The 22,417-nt window shown below is 37.0% G+C and overlaps 1 protein-coding gene across 1 annotated transcript in view; it reads right to left on the minus strand.

Moving 5' to 3' along the window:
• Positions 1 to 18,286, minus strand: part of cntn2 (contactin 2) — a 33,006-nt gene extending 14,720 nt beyond the window's left edge. Inside the window, exons 1-9 of the mRNA XM_016443579.1 lie at positions 18,044 to 18,286; positions 5,735 to 5,840; positions 2,887 to 3,028; positions 2,064 to 2,239; positions 1,850 to 1,945; positions 1,532 to 1,744; positions 1,324 to 1,426; positions 1,003 to 1,184; positions 404 to 540 (exon numbers count right to left, since the gene is read on the minus strand). Coding sequence (XP_016299065.1) covers positions 404 to 540; positions 1,003 to 1,184; positions 1,324 to 1,426; positions 1,532 to 1,744; positions 1,850 to 1,945; positions 2,064 to 2,239; positions 2,887 to 3,028; positions 5,735 to 5,792 — 1,107 coding nt within the window. The 5' untranslated portion in view covers positions 5,793 to 5,840; positions 18,044 to 18,286. The remainder of the gene's footprint in view (positions 1 to 403; positions 541 to 1,002; positions 1,185 to 1,323; positions 1,427 to 1,531; positions 1,745 to 1,849; positions 1,946 to 2,063; positions 2,240 to 2,886; positions 3,029 to 5,734; positions 5,841 to 18,043) is intronic.
• Between the last annotated feature and the right edge of the window lie 4,131 nt (positions 18,287 to 22,417).

Here is a 22,417-nt window from a genome sequence, read left to right on the forward strand (position 1 = left end):
TCAGCGTTTGAGTAAACGGCGCCGTGTTTGTTTTCGGCTACACACTGATACATACCGGAATCATCCAAGGCGAGATTACTGATCCTCAGTCGCCCGTTATTCACTTCCACACGGTCCTGCACACAGGTAATTGTAAGAGACATGATGCACATGCACATTAATGCCAGCAGAGGTCCACACAACATTTCTCTTGTCAATCTACCTGCAGCTGAAAAAATAATGAGCAGGTTATTCACTGTCACATCTCACTGCCTCTTAGACATGAAGAGCTTTCTAAAAATGATTTAGCATATATCAGTCTGAGTCTTGACAGCTAGAGGTCCTGTTCATTTCTGATAACACACACATTGTCAGATGACAGTCCAGCTACAGTTAAGTGTGTGTGCGCACATATATGGCTGACCTGTGTGGTGAGGGGCTGTCCGTTACGGAGCCAGCGAATGGTGGGTCTTGGTTTGCACGCAGCAGCACAGCTCCACTGCAGCTCCGAACTGATTTCCACCTCAGAGTCACTCATGACCTGAAGCCACTCAGGCTGGGCTGGGAAGCGAGAACACATACAAACCAGCAGATTTTTACTTCTCTCCCTAATAAGTGGATTGATGTGTAATTATTTATTAATATAATGAATCAGCTTTTATTTTTATATTATCAGTTTTGAATTAAAATTTTTATTGATTTTGTTATGTGTTTTTGTCATTTTTATTAGTGTGTGTGTGCGTGTATATATATTTTCATTTCTATTTTGTTTTAGTATTTAAACTTATTTCATTTTCATTTAATTTGTTAGGTTTTTAGTCTATTTGTAATATTTATATTTATATAATTTTTTTTATATAATTTATATTGTATATTTTATTTCAGCTTCTTCTAATTAACAATTTTTAATAATTTTGGTTAACAATAACAACACAAGGTTTTATGCTACATCAAACTTCTACCAAAGGTAACTAGTGGAAAATCTAGTAGAAAATATCATTCTAGTGCTGACGTTGTGCCTACCTTGCACAGAGACACGTCCCTGATGTGTCTCACGGCCCTCTGAGTTGTAAACCTCACACTCATACATGCCCTCGTCATCAAAATTCAATTCAGGAATAATCAGGGTGGGTCCCTCTGCACTTGCTCCGACCTTAGGTGGTAAAATCCCATCCACCTTCCTCCAGCGGATTTTAGGAATTGGACTTAGGGAGGAAAGTAAAGAGTGAGCAAAAAGACGTTAGAGAAAAATTTTCAATTTTTATAGCTGACTGAGTTATGGATGTTGTTGAACCGATGTCGCAGTGATCTCTGAAGGGAAGTGAGGAGCTAAGGGGGACTTACTTGCCATAGGCAAAGCATTCCAGCTGTGCAGTTTGTCCCGATAATGCGTACGTCTCAGCGGGAAAACGCACTCGGACATTTGGAGCCGCTTTCCTTGGGTTTGCTTTGGAAAAACAAAATGTAAGACGTGTTTTTTTTATATAAAATGTTATTTTGATAGCAGCATGTACTTGAGCATGTTTCTTATTTTTGAAGGAAACGAACTAACCATCAGGGTAAACAGTGAGCTGGACAGCTTTGCTGAAGATGCTCTTGGTGCTGATGTCCATGTTGATGGTGGTGAAGCAGAAATAGTTGCCCGTGTCATTGGCTCTTGCGTTAGCAAGGTATAAGTTACCCGTCACCTGAGAAACAAACCATCTGCCCCCCTCTGGCTGGATGAAGTTGGGGAACTCGTTTATGAACCAGCGGTAGGACAAAGCTTGGTGGAACAAAATGAATGGAAGATGTAATATAAACATTTGAGGAAATAAATAAACTGAATACAGAGTGAAATGGTTCACTAACTGATAATGTGCAATCATACCTGGGTAATGAGCTGGTGGCTGACAGGCAAGAAAGGTTCCTGCACCTTCATGGACCGTCTGAGGGCTTCTACTCTCAGGGGGGAAATCATGGAGGTCTAGAATGCACACAACATTAATCAGTACTGGTAGAGTACAATTTCAACTACTGCTGCTTTTATTAAGAAAGGACTAATTTTCACACTTGGACAACAAAATCATTTGGTTTGTACTCACAGCCAAATTTGAGGTTAGCCACTCGGCTAACAATGGTGCCACAGCGGTTGATGGCGAGACACTGGTATGACCCACCATCTCGCCCATTCTGAGGGTTATTGATCACAAGGTTTCCTGCAACCTGCGTGTAGTGCGAATCCTCGGCAAATGCTATTTCAGTGCCATTCACACGCCACCTGTGAGAAATCACATACAAGATCTAACTTCAACAGATTCTAGCTTCAAAAAAGTGCATAATCAATGATTAATTTAATTCAGCCAAACATGTAGTACACCTTTTGTGGGACAGCATGCATAATGTATGAAAAAAATATATTTTTGCTTGGTTTTCCTGTAAAAATATTTTTAACCTCCTTTAAATAAAGAGATTTTTAAGGCTTAAGAAGCAAAATTGCATATTAAAACATCGTTTCAAAGAATATATATTAATGTTTATTTTCATACAACAGTGACAAATAGTGTTTTTCTAAGCATAAATACAACAAAATTTAGTGAAGTTAATGTATATAACTAGAAAAAATCCAATAAACTTAATTTATTATTATTATCTTAAAGAATTACATTATCAATCAAAAGTTTGGGTCAGGTCAGTAATATATATAATGAATACTTTTATTCAGCAAGGATGCATCAAACTGATCAAAATTACAATAAAGACATTTACAATATTACAAAAGATTTCTATTTCAAATATATAGTATTTGAAATCATTTATTTTGGTAAAAATATTTTTTACAATGTTTGTGTTTAAAGTTAGGTCATAGTGAATAAAGGTCCTGTTTTGTTCGATAAGGTGTAAGTGCCAAAAACCTGATCTGAGTACCGGTAAATAGCAGCAGGGCTGGCGCGAGCCTGGCAGCTCAGGGTCACCTTGCCTTCTGGCATCCCCTCTGGGTAAATCAGACTAGACGGCTGCTCCTCAAACACAGGCCCACTGTCGTGACCCGACACACACACATCCCCACCTACAAAAATGTGCCCACCGTTACTGTCTGTGAGAAACATTTCAACAAAGACTGTCACCAAATGCTTTTGAGTCAAAAACAGCATTCATGGCCTTTTAACATGGTGACCCCCTGGATTTGAACCAACAGCTTTCTGGTTACCAGATGATTAACTAGGCAACAGCACACTAAATGAAAGTCAAGGGTATAGTAAAATATCTATGAGAGTAATCTAGCTCAAGTAGTCTTGTCATGCTCAGGTCTTTTATACTGCCTCCATTGACAGCCAGTGTACTGTGCCAAACAGACAGATACAGGGGGTCGTGCGTGCCTAACAACACCAGCGTATTTGCACTCAGAGTGGGAGTGTACTCCACCTGGGGAAAGTCAGCAGGGGATACAAGCTGTCAGATATAATTGCACGCACTCAGATATTTTGACAGAACAGAGGGGAACATGGGAGTTTGAATACAGTTAAGTCTCCAGGTAGCCGTGAATGCATATGATGCATTATGAATTGGGTCAAGACTCAAGAATGAGTTTGGATTATATAGGACTGTGTGTGCATTTGTGTCAGTGTGTGCAACTGCGACTGGGATTTTGCTTTTTTATTTTCAAATAAATTGGTGCTTCTTATGGATTTGAGACTGTGTATTATAATGCAATTTGTGATGGATTAGAGTACTATAAAAAAAAAGAATCAGTATTCTTTTTTTGTCGTGTTTTCCAGTAAAAATATCTAAACATTCCTAAAACGAGATACATTCATTTTCAAGTAAATTGCAGATATTGATATTGTTTTCAGAGATTATACTGTACTGAATTAAGTTAAATTTTTCCTCCCTATTGGTATTTAGTGATTAAATAAGTAAACAGAATTTTTTAAAAGAAAAATGAACTGAATTCAAGATATATCTCTAAAATTAGGTTTTATTATCTTATGCATATTATCTTGTTTTCCAGTAAAAATATCATTTTTAAACATTCTTATTTTTTTCAGTCACTATGTATGTGCAGACTTTTTGTTTGATTTAGGAATTTGCAATTTAGAATTCATTGGAATTCTGTATATGTATGCAGTGTGTGTATGCAGTTCTGGTAAGACCACAGGAATCTAGGGCAATAACAGAGGCAGGGGAGGAGAGATGAGTTGAGAAGGGGAGCCGGCTCCCCGGGAGGTTTTCAGTGGCATGATGGCTGCTTCCAGTAATGGGGATAAACAGCTCAAAACTGCCACTTAAGTTCTTTTCCACTGAAGACTCTCAACAGCTCTTCACAGTCTCTATGTGTAGTTACTTCTGTGTACTAGACTAGAAACAGTAATTGTATTGTTAGCCAATTCAATCTGAATGCCTGTGATGATACATCAGAACCTAGACATTTTCCTCAGTACAGTGAATATGACAATTAGGTATATTCTCAAACCATTTGTTCCTTTCTATGTCCATGTTTTGCTGTTTACACATTACAGATTTTTGAAAGAAATTAAGACTTATATTCAGTAAGGATGCATTAAATTGACAGCAAAGACATATATAAATGTTACAAAAGATTATAAATTCTGTTCTTTTGAACTTTACATTAACTGAAAGATTCCTGAAAAAAATGTAGCACAGTTTCCACAAAAATATTAAGCAGCACAATTGTTTTCAACATTGATAATAATAAAATATGTTTCTTAAGCACCAAATCAGCATATTGATTTCTGAAGGATTATGTGACACTAAAAGACTGGAGTAATGGCTGCTGAAAATTCATCTTTGCCATGACAGCACTAAATTACATTTTAAAATATATTAAAACAGTAAAGTTAAATTGTCATGATCAAATAAATGAGCAAACAATGATGTAGGTCTAGGAAACATTGGGCAGAAACGGTACTCTGATTGGCTGGCTGCACCTATCTGTCTGGAAACAAAGTCTGATTTAAAAGTAGGTAGAAAGTTGAAGAAGTGAGCAGATTTGCTGAAGAACAAATACCTGTGAAGTAGTTGGTACTTATAATTTTTGTATAAACTTGAATTCTGATTACAAAGTCCACAAACATTTCTAGTTTTAGAGGGGGTTAAAACAACAAATAGGGTGGCTGAAGCCCACCTAAAAAGGGTCTAGAACCGCCCCTGCCAAGTGTTATTTACATTTTTGACTTTTCACAGTCTATTTTTTGTGGAATCAACAATTTTAGATAAATCTTCCCCTAAATGGCATGTAAAAATAAAACAAATTATGTTACTCAGATGGTGGCTCCTGACCAGAATTTGGTGCCAAGTGGACCAGATTTTATGCCTGTGAGACTAGTACAACTTTGACCAGAGTGCCATTTGCCAAGTTAATAGCATTATGGACAAAAGCACATTTTTATCAATGTTTAATGGGGCCTGGATTACTTCAGCCGTCTAAAACACCTCTCAAGTAAATCAAATCCCTTCTGCCCACTGATCTAAGATAACACAATGAATAATTAATCTGAATTTGTGGCCCCCCACTGATGCACAAGCCTAAAACCACACATCCCAGACACCATCAAAGTGACAATGTACATTTCAATTATGTTTCAACAAGGAAATGCTGGAGCAGAGGGAATATAGAAAAAAACAAAACAAAGGGTGAGTGGTAACAAAGTTTCACTAATGGGGGAAGGGCTGAGTGAGACCTCCTAAGTATATTTGCAAATGAGATCTTGAATGAATTGAGATGATGGGAGACATCAGATCAGATCATACTTACCCAATGTGTAGCTCAGAGCCAGAGAGCTGAGAGACAGCAGACACAATAGAATCCTCATCTTCCTACTGCAACCACACCCAGACAAGAGACAGAGGCCTTTCAGCTCCTGGGGAAAAACAAAAACCCAGATGACTCACAAAAAATAGGCTGATTCTGAGATGAGTATCAACTAGGGATGGGCGATATGGGCTTAAAAATATATCACGATATCTCTGGTATTTATTGCGATAACAATATCAATGACGATAATTCAGGGAATCCTGTTTCTTTAGAGAAAAGTATTATCTTTCCTATTTTTACCCAAAATAGGGTGTTGTGAGGATTGAAGGGGTGCTATTATGCTCTTTTACAAAGTCTTGATTTTGTTTTGGGGGTGTACTAGAACAGGCTCTCATGCTAGGTTGTTCGAAAAACACGTTATTTTTCACATATTTTACATTATTACAACACCGCTCTCCCCAGTCTGGCATGAACGGCTCAAATAGTTCCTGTATCAAATGAAGGCCCTTCTCTAGTGCAGCTCAACCAGGTCTCCTCTCACTCGTCTGTATTTGTGATATCACAAATCCTGGAAAATATGCATTGTAGTCCAAACGAATCATTAGTTGTAGTTTTTGAAAAGTTACATTTCTGTTAAATAAAATATCTCCTTTTGAAGTGGACTTTGAGCTTTATAACTTTGCAGATCTTTTTTATGCTCAAACAGCAACATTACAGACTAACTAAAGTTGAAAAAGTGAAAAAGCACTGGAAGCCGGAGGGCGCTCTTGCACAGAAACTCCACATATCCATAGCTGAAGTAATACTACTGACGACGCACGCGCTCCAGGAAGGTATCCAGTTATCGCTGAATAAAACGCACAACGGAGATTGAGACATTTTAACTGATGAAACTTGAGGAAAATAAACATACGATTGCACAAAATATATGGTTTATCTGTGTTCTTCAATCTTGGGTATTTTTATAAGGAAAGTATATTTATAATGCAATGTTAATCGACATGGCCTTTATCACTGTATATAATACTATCATTCTGTAATATGAAACCACATCTGGTCACAAAAAGAAGTATTTCAAACACTCGACTATTAAGTTAATTTGGAGAAAAAGCATGTCAATAAAGTATATCTTTGCTGGACAACAGTTTTGTAAACAGGCTCATACACATGCAAAACTGTATCGCACACGTGCTACTGTAGTACATTTATTCAGACCGATTTTTTGTGCACTGTACAGCCCTAACCAAACCAGTTACAGATTGTAAAAGGAGCTCGAGCTCCATTTAGCGATATAGGCTACTCCTCCTCAATTTCACGTCTGCCTTCCGCGATGTCGCACACAGAAATATGTCAACAACTAGACTTTAACGTTATTATGGCGGTAAGTCTAATTCTTATCGTGGGGAGAATTTTTACCGGTATATCGCAAATTATAAGATATCGCCCATCCCTAGTATCAACATTATTTTTAAGTTAAGGTAACAGTTAACTCAAAAATGAAAGTTTGTGGACCAATTCTCACTATTAACTATGACTTCTATTAATAGTTAGTAAGGTACTTTAGGTATGGGGTAGGACTGGAGGATCTAAAATATGTTCATGCATTATTATAAAGTATTAATAAACAGCCAATAGGCTAGTAATATGCATGCTTCTAAATCTTTATGACTTTCTGTCTTCTTTAAAACACAAAAATAATACATTTTAAAGAATGTTGGTGGCCAAGCAGTTTTGGTGCCCATTTTTCCATTTTCACTGTATTGAAAACAAGAAAACACTGAGAAATATCCCAAAATATCTTCTATGTTCTACAGAAGAAAGAAGCTCATTCAATTTTAAAAAGACATGAGGGTGAGTGTAGGTACACATATGGATATATTTTGTTTTTCTGTGTCCGTTTTACAACTGAGAAGAATCATAACAGCCCTGTCCAACCAATGTGAGGATGCATGGCTGTGTGTTTTCAATTGGCAACAAATTCTGATTTATTCTGACACTATATTCCTCTGACAGCCTGAAAAGCTACTCTACACTGTCATATTCACCGCTCCCTCGCCCTGATGTGTCACCTGCTGATGCACGGCTCAGATTCGGGCCTAATAAAACAGGGACACGTGACTCAAATTGTCTAGCGGCTAAATTGACAAAAGTGCGCAGGGTAGCAGCTGTTTTGCACCATTCGCCATCCGGCCCTCATATCTGCTTTGAGTGTGCGGGATTGTTTCCTTCACTGTGCAGCATACCACCCCCCCAGCCCAGTAATTGGCAATTGCAGATCTTTTTCCTGGCCCAAGTAATGGCAATCGCAGCTGCTCTGCAGTTCCCGGTACGTCTGCAGGCGAAGCTGAGAACCACGAAGCGTCAGCACAGATGTGCTGTTTGTGATGAGAATGGCCCCCTGGAAGCATCCCAGCAGTTGTTTGTAGAGGTTTAAAAAAGAGAGAAAGGGGCTTTCATCAGAGAAATTTCTTAATTACACCAAACAAGACTCTGATTGCCACCTGACTGCACTCAAATGCTTGTTTTATCAGCACTGCTTCGGTGTGTTGTCACAGTCTTTTCAACCTCACTCTACTTAGCACGGTATAATGTGCTGGCTGCCAGGATGTAACTGACAGGATTTTCCTCATGCTGCAGTAGATGTACTGTATGCATGAATATGAGAGGGCTGTTTGTCAAGGAACACACAAATCAATCAATGCATCAATGCACAAATTTACAGCGAGTTCTCTGTTATGTTTTGATTTCACTCAAACACATTTCTTTGTAGTCCATCTACCATACCCTATCATCAGGGATAGTCTGAGACAACAGTGCAATAATTCCCCACTATCCCATGTCACATAATTCAAACTTGCTAAATATATTAATTTTACCAATATTATTTAAAATGATTATATATAAAAAAAAAATAATAATAAAGTATATTTAAAATAAAAAATATTGTTTAAAACAAAAAGTTATTTTATTTTTTATTACTTATACATTTTTTATTTATTGTTTAATACTGCAAAAGTAACACTTTAAAATAGGCCTACTGATTTTAACTATATTATTTAAAAATTAAATTTGCATGCAGCACACTTAAAATAAAACGTTGTTTTTTTTAACTGATGTTTTAATATTGCAAAAGCAACCCTTTAATTAACAAAATTACACAACATTTTCATTTTGACAAGATCTTTATGTATTTCTCAGGTTCACACCTTCCTACAGTGAAACATGCCTCTTGCTCCAACACTTTTCTGTTAAAACCCCTTGTTTTTCTGTGTCCATTTCAAACGTCAGAGCTAAGGACAATCATGACAGCTCGTCCAGCTGGAATGAGGACACATGGCTGAGTGCTTTCTGACGGTGACAAATTCTACACATAGAAACAGAGTGAGCCTGAAAATGTATACTACATCACCTCCACTAAACATTTCTATTAATTTGTGAAGGGAGATGCTGCCATCATTGTAGTTTAAATGGGGGCAGTCGTGGCCTAATGGATTGAGAATCGGACTTGTGAGGAGTCTCAGGTCCGGCAGGAATTGTTGGTGGGGGGAGTGAATAACCAGCGCTCTCTCCACCTTCAATACCACGACTGAGGTGAGACCCTAGGCGGGGTAGGCAAGTTCGGTCCTAGAGAGCAGCAGTCCTGCAGAGTTCAGCTCCAACCCTGGAAAAAAAACTTATACCTATAAACCTATAGCCTTAGTAATCCTGAAGACTTAGATTAGCTTGTTCAGGTGTGTCTGATTAGGGTTGGAGCTGAACTCTGCAGGACTGCGGCTCTCTAGGACCGAACTTGCCTACCCCTGCCCTAGAGCAAGACACCGAACCCCCAACTGCTCCTCGGGTGCCACAGCATTGGCTGCCCACTGCTCCGGGTGTGTCTTCACGGTGTGTGTGTTCACTACTGTGTGTGTGCACTTGGATGGGAGCACAAATAAATGCAGATAAATGCAGAGCACAAATTCTGAGTATGGGACACCATACTTGGCCACACATCACTTCGCTTCACTTTAAAATGGGCCTATATGGACCCTCCCCTTTTTCATCCCTTTATATTTGCTTTGTATATGTAAAATTAACATTAAAATGGACATTCGGCCAACAAGAGCCCATCTGAAATAGTCCTAGTGTTCCCTATGGCCATTTCACTCCTGCCTAGTGCCTACCATCATACATTCATCTGAGTACTTCCTTTTCTCAAAAGTCAAGTTTCTTGTAGGACTCATGGACTGCCTAGGGCAATGATGCTTTTACTGCCGCCCTGACATCTGCTAATGGGACTTAGCCCCCCAAAATGGATCTTTCCCAGCAGGTGGCCCGTTGAAGTTAGGTGTCTGTGTAGAGACTCAACAAAAAAACATATCTAAGGAATTTTTATCAGTCTGCCTTCATCTACATACCTTAAGGTTCTGTTGGACACCCACTGCATCCTCAAAAAAATGCTTTGGTCTACAAACAGCCAAACTGCTATACATTACATCTGATACAGCAAAAAACATCTTGCCGGTCTGAATATTCCTAAAGTAAATCAAATTGGTATTCACTGAACCAATCCAAGCCTGATCTAAAATGTATGGCTTAGTGTCCCCAAGTCATGGCCTTGCCACAGAATAAATATTCAGTGTTTGCAATCTGAGTTTGCCGATAAAGCCAGCACTTCATAGCCGGAGCTAAAATAGCAGCAGTGGGGAGGAATTATAATGATGATCTATGCAGAAGGCAAACAACAGATCTCAAAGACACTTATTTTAAAAACTACAAATAAGTTTCTGGTTTACTACTTCACATTTGCAGATGCCAGAATTGTCTTATGAGTCACTCCACAGCAAATCTAAAACTACAGGTCTGTGGATTCAACACCAAGAGCATCCTTTCATGATTATTCATGCCATGATTAGCTGTTTGTTGTGATTGTTTGCTGTTCGACATGTTTGCTCAGAGCAGTGAGTCATCTCCCCATTGTCTGAACAGTGACACAAAGCTGGAACTTACTGTTTTCAGACCGAAAGTCTTGGGTACATTAAACCCAATCATTATAATGACTATGCCATTAAGCCTAGAATCTATGAACAGTGACAATAAAGCAGAGCAGAGAGCATGATTAAAGTGTAAACGCTAATGTGTAATTAACAGATACTACTGAAAGCTTTCCCAAGCTTAAAGTGGCATTATTATCTTTCTATCCAGCCATGTACTGAAATGAAACACAAGAGCAGCAGGTTGTTTACTGGGTCATGTTGAACCTCCTCAATGGGATACATGAAAGTTAATTTTGTCTTTACTATCGTTTTTAAACATTCAAATGTAAAATTCACAAATTTTTAACACTTTCAATAAAGCTTTTAGTTTTGTTATTTTTCACAGCGGTTCCCAATGGTGATAAGTTTGCGACTCAGGGGTCTACAAATCCACACAAGGGCTCATTGACTCATTGCTGACGTACTGTCTTTTAGGCTTGTGCCATGCATTATTGAAGTCTTGCCTTTCTCAATATTTCACCTAGCTGTCACTTACTGAAGCAGCAATAATCAAATGAAATGTTGAATGAGGTTTGAAGGCTACTATCCAAAAAGAAAAAAGCATGGGGCTTTATTATAAACTAAAGCCAAGCAATGAATGATGTTGATTAATAAGTGAAAGATTTGACTAATATGAGAGTGGTACCTTTTATTCTGAAAACTATATCAGCAATTTCATTTTGCTTGTATAGAACATTGTGTGGTTGTCCATGGCCCATATATTGAACAGTCAAATACATGCTAGTATAATGTACCTGAGGATAACTTTCACAGTAGCTCTAATTGGTGCCACCGCAACAGACAGGAAAGCACAGGCGCAGGGAAAAGTGCTGAGGCTGGGTACAGCATGGCCTTAGACAGCAGCGTGGCAGCCGGTGATGATAAAAATCGTCAGCTTAAATTGCTGTCTTTGCCTTGGCTTGTGTGGATATTTGAAACCAGGTCTCTGTTCAGCTTGGAATGGCTCAAATTTCACAGACCCAAAGACCTGTGCTAAAATTGCTTAGTCTAAACAATGATATTTTCATTCGGGTCAAGCAAAGCTTGAGTCCTCCAAATTGGGTTTAAGCTACACTGTGTTGGCTCTCAATCTAAATACATTGTGAAAAGTCATTCTAATGTTTACTGCAAATTTGCAATGCTAAAAGACAGGACACATATTCAAGACTGGGTGATTAACCCAGTTCAATTGACTGACTTCAATTTGGTCCCCTACATTGATTTTAAAGAATAAAAAGATGCTTTAAAAATTCCAGCTTTAAATGTTTAATTCTGTTTTTTGTTTTTTTTATTATATATTATATTATAATTTATCATATTTCTGTCTATTAATACTATATCCATTGTATTTTTAAGATATATACATATAAGAGAAAAAGGTCACATTGATGGTTGAAATCACACGGATGATCTAAAAGTAAGTGGTCAAGAATTCAAGTAAATGTGGCCCTAAATGTTAAATCACCCATTAACATTAAATATGCAGGATGCACACATTCAGTACATAAAACTAAAGCACCAGCTTGTGCACCACCTGTTTCAATTGTCCTTATATGCACCCACACATTTAACGACACCTCATTGCCTCCGCGTGCCCTGCAGATGGTAGGTAAAGTGGTGCCAGTCTGGGCCCTGAAGGCCACGGCCATGTATCAAACTCACAAGAGAAAGTGTGTGAGGGCGAGAGACCTGAGAAGACAAACAGCCTCATGTGGACCCACTAGCCCTCCTGTAACTGAAATATCAACATGATAGTCTGTGAGTGTTGACAGCCCGCCAAGATGAAATGTCCTGTAATAGCTTGGCTCACTTCACAGAGGACGATGATATGCTTGTCCTTTTTGAAGAGGAAACAGACTGAAATTTGGTGACCTTCAAAGGGCTCACAAAAGGAGCATTCTTTGAACATTTTAATTCAGGGGAAAAAATTCTAAACACTGATATACCATTCCTGATTTTGATATGCACAGTATATTGGTACCATATTAATTATCGGCTGACATTACAGAATAATTACAGACATTACATTTAATTGTGAACACTTATGTTTGCCTTCCCTTTGCCTTATCTAACGCTCAATTAAAGTTAATCTAAATGTAACCTTGAGTAAATATTAAAATAGTTTTAATACTGTTCATTATAATTTTATGATGCCTAAATTTATTGTAGCATTTAAAATGGCTGATTTTTTAGTTTATTTAGATTTTATCGGTTATCACAGGTAAATAAATTATCAGCTTATTTGATCATATGGAAATTATTATACTTCAAACGTTTGGGTTTGGCAAGATGCTTTTAAAACAAATCTCATACACAGTAATGTTGTGAAATATTATTATAATTAAAAAAAAAACTTAATATTTTAATGTTTCCTATTTTACATTTCCTAAACATTTTTATTTTGATATATTTTAAAATGCAATTTATTTAGTTTATTTTTTTGCAATTTATATAAAAGCTGAATTTTTAGGATCCATTACTCCTACAAATTCGCATGAAGAGTCCCATGATCCTATAACAAACATTTCTTATTATCAATGTTGATAAAAGTTGCCTAATGTTTTTGTGAAAATCTTGATACATTTTTCTTTGATGAATAGAAAGTTCAAAACAATTATTTTAACAGATTTTTTATTTAACATTATAAATGCCTTCACTGTCACTTTAGATCAATTTTGTCCTCCCTGTGTCCTTGCTGGAGTATTAATTTATTATATATATATATAAAAAAACTGACACACAACTTTTGAATGGCATATAATTTTGTGTAATACATTTTCAATGAATTCACAGCCCTTAATGTTAACCATAATATAATTTTAATAATCTAGCTGACTGTTCTACAATTCTTTTGACTGAAACTGATCGCATAGTGAAGAGACTGCATATAGAACTCTCTCTGTTACACATTTGCTGTGATAAGGCCCATTAAAACATAACAGGGGGCCGTGGATGGCCGTACCGAGGGAGAGACTGCAATTACGATGCCCAGTGACTTCAATTGGAGCATGGCATGTTCTCACTGACAGATACAGCATCTGCAGCAGCAATGCCTGAGGAGAACAATGACCGCTCTATGTCCCAGAAGTGCTCATTGCAGGACACAAAACAGAAGCTCATCTGTACTTGAGCACTTCACAGTAGAGATCAGAGAACTGAGAAAGTCCCCACTCTTCCTCATTTGCCACCTCCTCCCTCAAACACAGGCCCATCCATTCTCTCTAATGGCCATATCTCAACGAGACCCCCATAACCCAACAGATGTGGAGGTCCTTGACCTTTATCACCCTCTGACAAAGACATCTGACCTTGTGGTCTCCGACCTTCCCAGTGAACTACCCCTCTCTGTTTGATCAGACATTTTTATTAGCACTCCCAGTGAATGGTTGAACTGCTGAAGGCACTCATGACCTGGATGTGTGCAGATCAGGGTTAAGTAAGTACATGCTCTCATGGATGAATGAGTCTTTCAAATATATGTGACGCTTCAGTTCAGATACACTTGGCTTCAGTTAAAACTTCCCTTCTGTAAGCACATCATCCTGACTGCCTGAGTTCATGGCTTCAATGCTCTCTACAGGATCATTTTTCAGCAGCTAGACAGGAATGTACTTCCAGCTCCCATACTAATCTAATTTCATCTCACATTTACATAGATTCACAGCGCTGTGGATGCATCTCATTCTCACTTCGTCCATGATCTATGAGATGATTGGGTCATTTTAGCTTTCTAAAAGTGTCTTTTAGCTACCATTTATACTGAAATGTGAATATGGAAAGAAGCATTAAATAATGATATTGTAAAATGATATTTAAAGCAATAGTGTGTAATTAATTAAATGTTAAAATGGAGGAGTGTTCTTAAAGCCTGTTTGAAAACTGTTTGTTACCTTACTGAGCAATTTTCTACTAATTTTGCCAGCTTTAAATGACTTTCACTGGTGTAACTAAATATATTTATATATTAATTCTGTCATATAAGTCATTCAAACAATCGTATACTCACTTCACAATGTGAACAAATTAATCATGTGGACTAGCTACAAGTTTGTCTACTGCACAGATGCAGAAATAGGTTTATTGATCGGAGCTGAATCACAAGTCCTAACCTTGACATTCCAGTAACAAAGCAGCGAAACCATAACGTTTTGAGGCACAGAATCTACCTCATTTCCTTCAAGCTCTTGGGAGTAAACAGCATGCCGTATAGCAACAGATAAGATGGAGACCACTGTTTAAAGCCTTCAAATAGAGCCTGACTATTAAAGTGTAAAGTGGTCGATTTAGGGACCAATTACTTAGCTAAAGGAGTGTGTCCAAATGCCCAAACCGCCAGAAATGCAGATGGCAAGTGTTCTGCATTTATATAATAGCTAGGATTTTAATGTCCATTGAAAAAAAATTTTTTTACCACGTCCTGCCTTAAAAATGAAATTAAAAGAGTGAGGAGGATGACTGATGAATTTGTATAGAAAATAATAATAATAATAATAATAATTATTATTATTATTATTATGAGTACCTTGCCTATTTGAGTAGACAAAACACACAAAAAATGCCATATGGTTTAATATTTTTTAATATTTAACTTTCAATTAAAAGTCAAATGTTTGGGGGCAATAAGATTCTTCTTCTTCTTTAAAGAAATTACTTTTTATTTAGTGATCCAATGATCCAATAAATTGATCAAAAGTGTCAGAAAAAACATATAGTTAAAAAGATTTTTATTTCAAATAAATGCTGGAGAATCCTGAAAAAAGGGTATAATTTCCACAAAAATATTAAGGCCTATTAAGCAGCACAACTGTTTTCAACAATGATAATAAAAAAAATGTATTTAGCATCAAATCAGCATATTAGAATGATTTCTGAAGGATCACGTCATACTAAAGACTGGAATAACGGCTGCTAAAAATTCGGTTTTGTCATCACAAGAATAAATGACATTTTAAGATGTATTAAAATATATGAAAATAGGAATTATTATAAATTGCAATAATATTTCATCTTTGAAATCTTTGATCACATTAATGCAGCTTTGCTGAGCATAAGAGACTTCTTAAAAAAACAAAAACAAAACTATACATTTGAACATTTGAAGGATAGTGAATATATTACTTATCATGATTACCTGTTTGGTAATTACATGTTTGTTATAAGAACAGCACATACAAATTTGGGAAGTTGGGCTATTTTTGTGTCAATATGGAATGAATATATGCCCCACATGGACAACACCCATCAAAAAAGATCTGGACCGCGAGTCCTACCCAATCGCTCACCCTCATCTGCTTCTGAAAGCACGGGGATCTCGTGAATGTTTTATGAGGCTGGTGGATATAGCACACGCCCTCATTCCAGTAGATTGTGAAGCTATATTTACATGAATTATTTTATAAAATATTCTAGGTCATAAGTCTTCCAAAATCAGAGTCTGCCAGAATCAGCAGCATCATGTCCAAGAGCTGCTTGCGTACTACTGTTTTTTTCTTTCTCAGTCTCTCACCGTTTCACATTTTTGGTTCTAGTCGCACACCTGAGCACACTGATGGGGCTGCTGCAGGCCAGCATTAGCAGTCCGTGGTGTACTTTTCCACAGTGCTTCACTGAGCTTTAATTTGCTGCTGCTGCTCGGTCTGTCACTATCAGTTTTAACCCTTGGCCATGGCTGTCCCCAGCCTCCAAAATGCCTCTGAAATGCTCTCTCTCACTACAACTGTCACCAATAAACCTGAGTCACTGACCATTTATATACTACCTGTATTACTTTGCACAAATTACCTTTCCAGTTTTCAAAACGCGGTTGGGCTAAAATCAAAAATCATTTTTGATGTTTAAAAATGGTCAGGTTCGGTTTCTGGTCATGGTCATTAGATCTAACTTCTAAACAATACTTCTGGTGATTCAGATTCAGAGGCAGGAAGCGATTAAAGGTCTCAATGAGCCTACAAAGAATGCAAAGAAAACTGAGTGGAGACTGATCACAAAATTCAAAGGGCAACACTGAAATGCATGGTGCAAAACCTTCAGTCACGTTAATAATGGAGAAATGCCTAAAATGCTTCAGTTGGTTCTCAGTAACAAGACTTTTCTTTTTCTTAAGTCATACAGATTCAACTGATAAGAACAGAATAAAACCCCATCAAATGAGGCAAGAATTTCATGCCACAGGGCTGAGTCACAGAACAAGGCGGTTAGTATTGGGGCATACTGACCTTGGTGAGCTTTTTGTGTATGATCAGAATATATGAATTGGAGCAGTTTGTTCAGACTCGGGTCTGCATTATTTATAACATGTTGCTGAAGATGACTTAATTGAAAATGCCTTTATTGTTATGCTTTCGTTTAATATCGCAACTTACTGAATAATATTTCAAGGCTAGTACATGTACGTCTCTATGGAGAATATTTCTATTTAAACATGTATTGTTTATTTAAAGGGTTATTTTTAAAGTAAATAGACACTTTCTTTTAAACTTTTGGTTACAATTTTTTAAGCAAGAAAAACGGTTAATATGGGGTAAGTTGGCACTTTGGAACCTGCCATTAAACAGGATTTATATCCAAATTAAACAATTAACAATTCATAAAAAATAATATAAAAATGTTTTAGCCAACAAATATCGTAATAAATAAATGGCACACTTTATGACATATAGATCAAACTACTTGTGACAGCTTGCATGAGGTCTTTGAAACCAACAAACAAAACAACTACTAGAGAAAACGCACCTTTGACTAAACTTCCTAGTGTGACAACTAGCCCCGGTCTCTTTTACATATGAGTAGTAGGTCATACTCTTTAATGCAATATAAAATGTTACAATGTTATGCAGTGTTAACGGCCCCGGGTCTCTCCTATATATAACAGACTTCTCAAAGAGGCCAGTAGTTTGCACAGGTGTTTAAGGTAAGACTATCTAGCAGCCGCTATGATTTCAATGAGGGTCGTCACTCCCGTGCAAACAAAACGCCGTTACTCGCCGTTCACACAAGTCCGCCCCATTATTTCATAATAGACGTGTTTGTTTCCTATAGGCCTCCTGATAACTACAGTGTGCCACAGTTAACCGAAATATTCCCTAATTATTATTCCGCTAGACTGTATTGCGCAATCCCTTTCTGACAGATTATTATGGGACGCTTCAGTTCTCAAAGCAGAATATAAACACAGCGGGTGTCGTCCTGAATACTGCCACAAAACAGACAAATAACAAATTAAAGGCGATATGAATTGAATTGTTAAGTGAATCATTACGTTTTGGATGATAAAGGTTTGAAAGCGCTTTCTTACCTTTGTAAAAAGCTTTGAATGAGGACGTGCTCGCGTCTCTCTGCCTCCTCCAGTGACGCTGCGTCAATAACGGCCACTGGCCTTTTCTAATGTTACGAGACTTTTTCTCTCTCTTTAAGCAGCTGCAGCCCCCGTCGCAATAAGGATGTTGTCGTCTGCACGACACGATCTCTCTTCCTCACTCTGTCTCTATCTTCCTTTCATAATAGCCTAAATCATTCCCCTCCTCCCTCCTCCCACTCTCTCTCTACCTTCCTCTCCCCTCCCTCTCACTCTACATTTGATTCAAATGAGGGAATACGATTAATGCGACACAAGTAAATGAACCTCTTTTTCTTTATTAGGCTACACAGTGAATGTACACAAAGAAGGTATAAGTTTTACTCAAATGAGGTAAAGTGTGTACCGTTCCCCCACTGGAACACACACAAAAATACACTAACACACACCCCTTCACACCTCTCTAATGAAACCCCAATGGCACAATATGCACACCCTCACATCTCAAGGAAACCACACCGTCTGTGTTCAGATTGTTATTCCCGCCACCACTGATTCATAAAGACTATGAATAATGTCTGAATAATATTACACAGCGCTGCTGCATACAAATACGTCTGAAAGTAGAAAGTATAGTAAACCACAGAAAAGGCAGGACACTCATTTTATTCTAAAGGACTGAAATTAAATTAGTTTCTTCCTGTAGGTTTTTTTAGAAAACAATGTAAGCATTAAAGTCCACCACTAAATCTACCTGTCAGTGGGGTGTAGGCTAGCAGGTCGTACAAAGAGTGAGAATAAGAATTTATATTAATTAAGGTACAGTCACATTAGCAAAATTTTCCCAAAAGTTTGCAGACAAAAGAGGTCCATTATCCATTCTCTGTTGGTCAACATGGCAAATTCAAATGACCGACTGAACCCGTTGCGAAATCTGTGGGAAAATCTTTCGCCCTATCAAATGGTAAATTGCGTAGATTCCACCAATTTACAAAAAAATAAAATAAAAAAACACATAAAATAGTTGGTCACAACTGTTTAAATCAAGAACTAATGGGCTCATGCTTCTCAGAAGTTTCCTCTGAAAAAGGTCTCTCCTACAGTGTATCAGAAACAATCTCAACAGTAGCTTTGCAATAAAAATCAAGATATCTCACAACTGACAAAATGATCTATTAATTTTATAGCTCTAAACTTCCACCGTGAGTGAAAATTTGCCTCATATGTGTTTATTTTTATTCATCTAGGACAGTGGTTCTCAAAGTGTGGTACCACTAGTGGTACTCAGAGGAATCACAAAATTAGGCCTAAATATAAATTAATGTTAAAACACAATACATTTTAATGTAATCTTTATTGGAGTGAAGGTTTTTTTGTTGTTGTTATTTTTGTTTTACATTTAAATACAGTACAGTTTTTATTAAACTTTTAGGTACAACACATTTTAATTTAATATTGTTTTCAGTTTTTTATTTACCTGTTTGTAAGCACTGTGCAGTGTTAATGTTCAAACTGTGTATTTACAATGTTAAAGTGGCTGACAACAATAAATATTCCTATTAGGAATAAAACTGCCTCATTTTTTAACTGTGCAGAGCTGTAGCTGTATAGGTAGGCCTACTATGCTACTGTATTTTAATGTTGGTTATTATGGTGGTACTTGGAGAGCCAAATGTTTTCTGAGGTGGTACTCGGTATAAAAAGTTTGAGAACCACTGATCTAGGAACTAAAGGAGAAACATTTGAAATGAATTTGATACTTTGTTGAAACACAACTCAATTAAGCATTATAAGCAATAAAAGAGCAAGCAATAAAATTTTCCTTTGGGTTTTTCTTAACCTTTTTATTGGTAATACTTGTAGTCAAGGGAGATCTAGGAAAAGATACATAATAGGTTGGAAAAGTTAGCAACATTTTTTGAAGAACTTTGTTTTGGCTAATAAATCTGCTCAAAATTTAAGACTGAAAAGCCAAACTTCGACTATCACTCATTTTATTAAATACTAAAGGATGTTTTCTTTAGAATAGAGAAATGAAACACAGCATAAAGATATGCCATCCAATTTCTTATTTTTTAATAATTGGTTTTGAAAAATTGGACACTGGAACACAAATATACAGACATAATATGATTAAGAAAACTAGTTTCAGGCAAAAGTTGCTCAAGGGCCTAATCCAGTAATAAACTAATCTTGAAATTGAAGTTAGTATGCCCATGCGAAGGAGAGGGAAAATACAAAATGCAATGCGAAATGCTTGGCACAGATGAAGACAAATAGATTTGTTAATTGATTGTGTTGTCTCAGCATGAAGTAATGAAAGGAGAGATTAAATAGCTGTCAAGCCATGGCAAATGACACTGGAACACGATGGTTTTAAATGAATTTATTCTACAAGATTCCAGGAAGTTCCAGACTCCTCATTCTCCCCTGGCTCAGACAAGAGGATGTGATCATTTTTCAATGCCCTTGTCCCCAGAGACTGACACTGCCCGTCTAAGCTGGACCTCACCAGGCCAATACTAAGAGCCTGGACCCTGATTGACTGTGCGCGCCAGTCCCTGCTGTCGTATTAATTTTCATTTTGACTGCTGGAGCCTCTACAAATCTCATCAATGCTGTCACAGACTGTGGCGGTGTGCATGTGATTCAGGCACTCAGCCCGTGTGTGTCCGCCTGCCTGATGTGATACGTATTCTGATTCTCTTTGTTCAGGCCATGTAATGAATAGCTACTGATGTCAGAAGAAAACCTGTCACTCAGTGTATGTTTATGTGTTGCTGAAAGAACAGAAAAGGCAGAGATCTTTATGGCCCTTTGCCAGAATAAAATTTAGGTGCAAAACACAAAGACAACATTTTGTCTTAAAGATGCACAATAAACGAATGAATGAATGAATGAATGAATGAATGAAAACTTATAAAAAAAGTATACTTTTGACCAATATGGTTAAAATGGCATTTTATTATTAAATCTAAAAAATTATATATTTTTTTTGTATTGATATCACATGATTGGCCAAATGGAACTCGTATACTTATTTATTTATTTATTTTGGCTACTTTTGGTGCATAACAGATTTAATGAATTATGCTTGACATACAGTATATACCTGCAATTGCACTGAAAATTTCTGCTTTTCCATGATGCTTCATCCATGCCAAGAGTCGTGTCCATCTGCAACATAAACAAAAACTGACTTACAAAGCATGTCAACTACATGAATTGAATATTATGCTGATAGTGTTTCTGTCTGGTCATTCCAGGCTTACTGCATCAGCTGGCTCCAAACCCTCGGTAGGCGAGCTGAGCTCCATCTGTTGCTTTCAGAAGGATCAATAGTTGTGATTTCTAGTGATGTCTAAAAGCTCTGGGTAACTTGAGCATTCTGCCCAAGGCCCCACTGCTTGCCTTCAACCGCCACTGAAGAACAACCCTTGTGCCCATGCAGAGGTCACTCAATATAGACTGATTAAATGCTCAGTTCAGATTGTGTATTGCTAATATGGGAGATTAGAGAGTAATTCCTAATAGTACATTTTCACATCCATATCATGTATTGTATGTCTTAATAAGTTATTAAATACATTAAAAAAATATATTATTTCAGTATCACAATATGGTTGTCAATTTTAAATTATTTTGTTTTTAAATAATTTCCCCAAGTATTACAAATTGACCATTTAAAATATATACAAAATAAAAATATATCTAAAATAAAATTTTAAATATTAAATAATCCTCAAATTACATTGCATGTTCAATTTGTACAAGTTGCAGGGTTCAAAATATTCTGCATAGCATTGTCTGAGCCTGAATGTTTGAAAGCCATGAAAAACCATAATTCAACACACAGAATAGAAATTTCCAGATCTGCCTTTTCCTTTGTCAGTTCAAATGCATGCATACAATAGATATTGAAACAATAAAAAGATCACATCACATTGCCTATACTAAACATGTATTGCTGGACATACACATATTCCTGCATGCATGTATGAATAAATGAATGCATGCATGCGTGCAAAAAAAAAAAAAACTTGATAACAAAGGGATATGACATCCAATTTCTTCTTTTTTTAATAATTGGTTTTGAAAAATTGGACACTGGAACACAAATATACAGACATAATATGATTAAGAAAACTAGTTTCAGGCAAAAGTTGCTCAAGGGCCTAATCCAGTAATAAACTAATCTTGAAATTGAAGTTAGTATGCCCATGCGAAGGAGAGGGAAAATACAAAATGCAATGCGAAATGCTTGGCACAGATGAAGACAAATAGATTTGTTAATTGATTGTGTTGTCTCAGCATGAAGTAATGAAAGGAGAGATTAAATAGCTGTCAAGCCATGGCAAATGACACTGGAACACG

The sequence above is a fragment of the Sinocyclocheilus anshuiensis genome, unplaced genomic scaffold (genome assembly GCF_001515605.1).
Source record: "Sinocyclocheilus anshuiensis isolate Anshui unplaced genomic scaffold, SAMN03320099.WGS_v1.1 scaffold51, whole genome shotgun sequence".
NCBI lineage: Eukaryota > Metazoa > Chordata > Actinopteri > Cypriniformes > Cyprinidae > Sinocyclocheilus > Sinocyclocheilus anshuiensis.